Source organism: Opisthorchis viverrini (assembly GCF_000715545.1).
Source record: "Opisthorchis viverrini unplaced genomic scaffold opera_v5_542, whole genome shotgun sequence".
Classification (NCBI taxonomy): domain Eukaryota; kingdom Metazoa; phylum Platyhelminthes; class Trematoda; order Opisthorchiida; family Opisthorchiidae; genus Opisthorchis; species Opisthorchis viverrini.
Window position 1 is genome coordinate 201,709 of NW_008752207.1, and position 5,991 is coordinate 207,699.

Consider the following 5,991-nt stretch of genomic DNA (forward strand, 5'->3'; position numbering starts at 1 on the left):
TCCTTAAAATTAAACCGCAAGAAAAAGAAGCCCCGGCAAATACATGTCGTTAGGAAACGTGAAACAGGTTCTCCTCCAATTTCCTTTAAGTCTCACGCGTTGTAGGGTATTTATTCTTTGATACACAACATGGATAAACGGTGACACCATGCAGTCAATTAATCAACCTCAGAAACCGGGCCCATTTGAGAGTCCTTTCTCACAACATAAACAACTAACGAAGTCGCACTCTTTGCAGAGTTTATTCGCTTAAGCTAAGTCACACCGAGATAGCACGCACTTCCAGATGTAAAACTCTGGCAGAAGTACCACGGCCTCGATATAAATGTGCTCAGATTCTAGCCTAGCTCTCCGTCAGACAACGCATCGACTGCAGAAAAAACGGCTTCTGTCGCTCTTCGTATAGTGCCAGATAAACTTCGGCACATCTGGGCAACAATAAACTGCGTTGCCTGTTAGATTTTTAACTTCATCGAAAAATTGGTGCATTAAAGGAACAGTGGAAATTAAAAGATGTTAAATAAATGTCAAACAATGGTTGGGAAACTTGAGGTTTCAGGTATTTCCTTTGATTTACAAACCGTCATTGCTGTTCCAATTGTCTCAGACAGCATGTGAACCCTACAGAGGTAGCCTTATTGGCTTCAGTGAATGTATAAGTAAGTGGAAGCTGGTGGTTTACATATCCGAGTCGAAATACACCCCGAATTGCTTCGGTGTGAGTAGTTGAGATCAGGGGAAGAGCTGTCTATCACCATGACGTGGTAGTTGCTCTCTAATAAAACAAAGTATAATTGAAGTACAGTTCAGCGCGTCACGTGGCAAAAACCGTGAACGTTGACGAAAAGTTTAAATGTCACGGACGAAGATGCTATGAGGTTGGTTAGTTCATGTCTGATGCATGTACGTCTGAGAAAGTGAAAAACGGAGACCAGGGAATAATCAACGGAAGGAGAGTGATGAGAACAAGGTATGGGCCGCTATGTATTTTGGATAAAAACTGGTTGGATGCTGGGAAAATAGGAACCTCTGGGGTGGCAATTATCAGACTAGTGAGGAATGGAGGAAGATAGATGTGGCGTTGCATTCCAACAGGGAATAAGAGTACGAAGATTAGGGTTCGATTAGGGTACAGGGATTACAGCCTGGGCAAAACGGTGGAATGTTTATGATGAAAAAGCTGGGAGAACGCGAAATGGGAATCTATGGACACCAGGAGGGAGTTTGGTGGGGACAGGAAAAACTTTATGATTATGGAGAGAGGCCGGAGATCAGTGTCTCGGTTGCATGATCAGGCAAATAAACGGTCAGGGTTTGTTCGAGTGCATAAGCTTGCTGAACATGGACCTTCGACAAGAGTAGCCCTTTTCATTCCAGTAGACCCTAATTCCCAGCCCCCTGAAATTGGAGCTGTGTTTGAGTAGGGAACTTCCACTCAAGGATAAAAATGTGGCGTTATAGATGCGACATCCATGGACACTCCTGCGCTTGAGGTGAGACTTCATTCCGAACAGGACACGTGTCGGAGTGATAAGAGGATCTTATTCGTCACTCGCTGAGTATTTTCCACGATGACTTCATCTTGCCCAAGCACCTGGTTACAGCGTCCGAACGTGGAGGGCACACGGAGGTAGCAAGCTGCTACGGCCGGCAGCTGGAACGAAGCGCGGTACAAGATGGACTACGCTTCTGTCTTCGTTAAAGAGGTGAGATAATCTGTGTGGCAGATGCGTCATAAGTGATCCAGACCACTAAATTTTGCGGGTAATCATAAAAAACTGGGATGGCACACCGCTCATTTGGCGGCGTAAGCGGGCGAAATGGGGGCTATGAAATAGCACATGTACCACATTATTGTTGCTATGTAGGAGAAAAATCTAATGAGCCCATATATACCAAATGGCCTTTCACTTCGACGAGGAGGTGGAGCCAATCCAGCTGGTCTTAATTCTATGCGCACACAGCGACCCCGAGCGGTAGCTTGAAAGGCGGTACTTTAACAAAGGCCACTGAAGACCAAACAGTCGCCTGTCAAGTTTTCCCAGCTGTATATGAGGAATTGAGTAGAATCCTGTTAATATTTCAAAAAATCAAGGAGGCTGAAGTGGCTACCCACATTTGATTCGGTCACAGTTGTGCACTCACAGTGGAACAAACAAAATCGGAGGACATGGAGGAGATGGAATGATGCTATGGTGAGTGGGATGCAAGCGGTCGTTTGGAAGGGGATTGTTAGAAGAACTTTGTTAATTACTTTCCATCATATTGCAGAGGACGCTAACAGGACGGCAGTTAGGCGGTTTTTTAACGTCCTTCGCAAACGGGGGTTGGATCGTTTCCGGGACGGACTATGAGGAGTGCGAAAGGATTCGGTAAACAGTGTGATAACAGAAGCCTGCTGATTTAGGATCTTGGGGTGGAGGCCTACAGGGATCATCTTGCGTCACACCAGATCAGAACTGAATGGATTTCTGGACTACAAATACAGAGATCAAATATGTGCATAGCTTAATTTGATTTGGATTTTTGCGCGGCTTTTTCGAATGAGGGGCTATATTTCTCGCGCACGCAGGGCATGCGATTCATGCACAGTTCGCAAACGGGGGTTGGATCGTTTCCGGGACGGACTATGAGGAGTGCGAAAGGATTCGGTAAACAGTGTGATAACAGAAGCCTGCTGATTTAGGATCTTGGGGTGGAGGCCTACAGGGATCATCTTGCGTCACACCAGATCAGAACTGAATGGATTTCTGGACTACAAATACAGAGATCAAATATGTGCATAGCTTAATTTGATTTGGATTTTTGCGCGGCTTTTTCGAATGAGGGGCTATATTTCTCGCGCACGCAGGGCATGCGATTCATCAACAGGACAGCATTCTGATTGGTTAGTTGTGCACAAGCCAGGAAGCACGCACGTTCGAAACGCATTTGTGCGCAAGCCAAGAAAAAAAGGGTCAGGTTGTTAAAGCTGTTAAAGTTAAAGATAGACTGTCAGTTTAAGGAAGAAAATGGCGCGAAACAATAAAAGGGGTTTAACTTGGGATATCGCCGCATCTTCGCCTGAAATATGTACAATTTGACGTCTATAAAATAAACAGGTAAACATTACAAAACACATTCACGTATCTTGAAATGCCTTCTACTGATCTTCGAAAGATCCTTTCTTCACATCACATTTTCCAACAAGAATTTCGGCAGGAACTCGACATTTGTGTTTCCAAAAATCTCGATTCAGATTTAACTCTTGTCTTGGATATTTATGCGCATTCAAGAACCTTCGAACTGAGAACACTAAGTTGCCTTCATCTTATAATTAATCTTATAACTGATTAGTCACATTTTATGTTGTACAAAACTGTCACCAATGTCACTAGTGTCCTATGGTGGAACGTGCTAACGGGGAAGTCGAAAAGAAACCGGATGTCGCCGCTCGGATTAGGACCGCGGATCAACAGGCTCCTCCGCAGAAGATTACCCAACCTGGCCACCGAGCCGCATGTGGCGGCTGGTGCAGACCTCTCCCAAGCTGCTAGGCCTCGTATGGAGCTATGGCATAGATCAGGTGACTCGGATCAGCAAATCATTTGCTTCGGTGTGGTTTGCGCATGAGTCGACTTCCCGCACTGTTGCGGTTCGGTCATGCAGCGAGCAAACAATATGATATGCGGATTGTGGCAATACTCTATCCCCAGCTATGTTGCTTGATCCAGACTCCTAGCACGGCGGATAGTAAGAAGACGAAAAACCTCGGACACAAACTTTATTCATCCAAAAACACGCGATCAACAGGTGATGCCCCGAGCTTCCGGACCAAAGTCAGTAAAAAGATCGTATGGATTTAAATTTCTTGGAATATCAATAGGACATTGATTTATTCACAGTTTGACCTTGAAGATGCCGGAAGTTCGCTAGCACACATAAAAACAGCGTTTTCTGGGGGATATTGATATCCCCAACACCTCCCCTTGTGAAAAGTCAGTAGCGTACTCGACGGGGGTCGACCTGGATACGCTCCGGCTGGCGGCGGCGTCGGTCTGTCCACCGCCTGGGAAGAAGTGTTGGATCAAATACTGAGCTGCCGGTCACACTCTCCTCTTTCGAAGCTGTCTCAGTTTTCAGCTCAAAAGTATAGTGCAATATGTCCAACGGTACGGTACCCAAACATACTTGAGTTTCCGGCATGCTGTTAAAGCGGGGTTGGTTTTGATGTCTGATCCAGGTGTCCTGACCAACCGACACGTCATACATTACACTACTGCGTTTGCGCAGGATACGACCTGCAATCCATGAATCGTGTCTTGGGCGATAGTCACGGACAAGCACGGGCGTTCCCACCTTGAATGGGGTTCCAACTGCCACCGGTATGGACCTTGACTCAGTAGGTTGTGTTGGCAACATGGAAGAATACACAGTTCTAAGTTCACGGCCCATGAGTGCCTCTGCAGGTGACTGGTGGTTTGCCAAAGCGTCATTCGGGGTCGTTCGGTACACAAACAGGAATCTCTGAACGGCGTCGACGGATGTCTCCTCCCCTCGAGCTTTAAGCAAAGCCCTCTGGAATGTGTCGACGAACTTTTCTGCTTAACCGTTCGATTGTGGGTGGTACGGTGCTGAACAAACGTGTGTTATCGCATGTCGAGTGCAAAAGTCGCGGAACTCAGCGGAGGTGAACTGCGAACCATTATCTGAGACTATGGACTCCGGTAATCCATGCTGACTGAAAATGTTGGATAACACTCTCAGCGTACTAGATGTTGTTGGAGATGACACCAGAATGATTTCTGGCCACCTGGAAAAAGTGTAAATCAAAACCAAATAAAAAGTGCCGTGTATCGGTCCTGCGTAATCAATGTGTATCCGAGACCAGGGAACCGGTGGTTGATGTGGCGGATTCTTTGCAGCTTGTTGACGTTCGGAACAGCGTATTACAAAATCAGTGATGTGCTAGTAAATATGCGGCCAGTATGCGTAACTGCGAGCGATTGACTTCATACGGTTGATTCCTGGATGTCCAGAATTGAACTGACGAAGAACTCGATGGCGTAAAGATTGAGGAATCCCCACACGATTTCCAAACATAAAACAATCTTTTACGATTGCTAATGCATCTCGGCGATGAAAGAGCTGTCGAAGACAATCATCTTTGAGGTTCGAAAGCCACCGAGAATTCATGAATTGGATCACCTTTTGAAGCGTTCGATCAGCTGTGGTGGCTCTTTGAACCTCTGTTACTGTCACGGGCAAGGCACGAACGGACTGGACCAACTGTGGGCCGGCTGGGTCCTCAAATACAACATGCGCAATAACCATGTCTTCTTCGGGTGTTGGCTAGTTGCTGATTAGCCGAGATAATGCATCGGCCTGACCGAAGTCGGTGGTGCGCCGATATTGAATATCGAAGTCATAACCCAGCATAACCAGAGCCCATCTTTGCAGGCGGTTAGCAGAGTGCGCTGGAACATCTTTCTTTGAACCAAAGAAGGAGGGCAATGGTTTGTGATCGGTGAGTGGAGTGAAACGGCGGCCACACAGCATTTTGGGGAAGCGCCGAACCGCAAACACCAGTGCCAACGCTTCTTCCTCTATTTGGCCGTATCGCTGTTTTGCTGGAGTTAGCGATTTCTACGCAATGGCTTCTACGCACAAGGGCTTTCTCTGATCCATCTGGGAAGACGTGGAGGATGACAACTCCGACTCCACAGTTGGAGGCGTCAGCTGCCACAATAATCGACAGTTTCGGGCCGTAGTGGGTCAGCAGTATATCAGAGGTGAGCATGGTTTTCAGCTTGCAGAATGGTTCCTCACATTCTTCTGACCAACACCACGGGACGTCTTTTCCAAGCAACTGATTAAGCGGAGGCCGGATGTCGTGTAGCGCAGGATGGAATGCCGAACAATAATTGATCAGAAACAGAAAAGTGCGTAAGGATGGGACATCATTAGGGGGCGGCATCTGCTGTATAGCTCGGATATTCTCCGGGTCGGGAT

At 46.8% G+C, this 5,991-nt stretch overlaps 1 protein-coding gene across 1 annotated transcript in view; it reads right to left on the minus strand.

Moving 5' to 3' along the window:
* Nucleotides 1–5,331: 5,331 nt before the first annotated feature.
* Nucleotides 5,332–5,991, minus strand: part of T265_11669 (hypothetical protein) — a gene marked incomplete at both ends in the record, with an annotated part of 5,772 nt that continues 5,112 nt past the window's right edge. Inside the window, 2 exons of the mRNA XM_009178383.1 lie at nt 5,332–5,625; nt 5,648–5,959. Coding sequence (XP_009176647.1) covers nt 5,332–5,625; nt 5,648–5,959 — 606 coding nt within the window. The remainder of the gene's footprint in view (nt 5,626–5,647; nt 5,960–5,991) is intronic.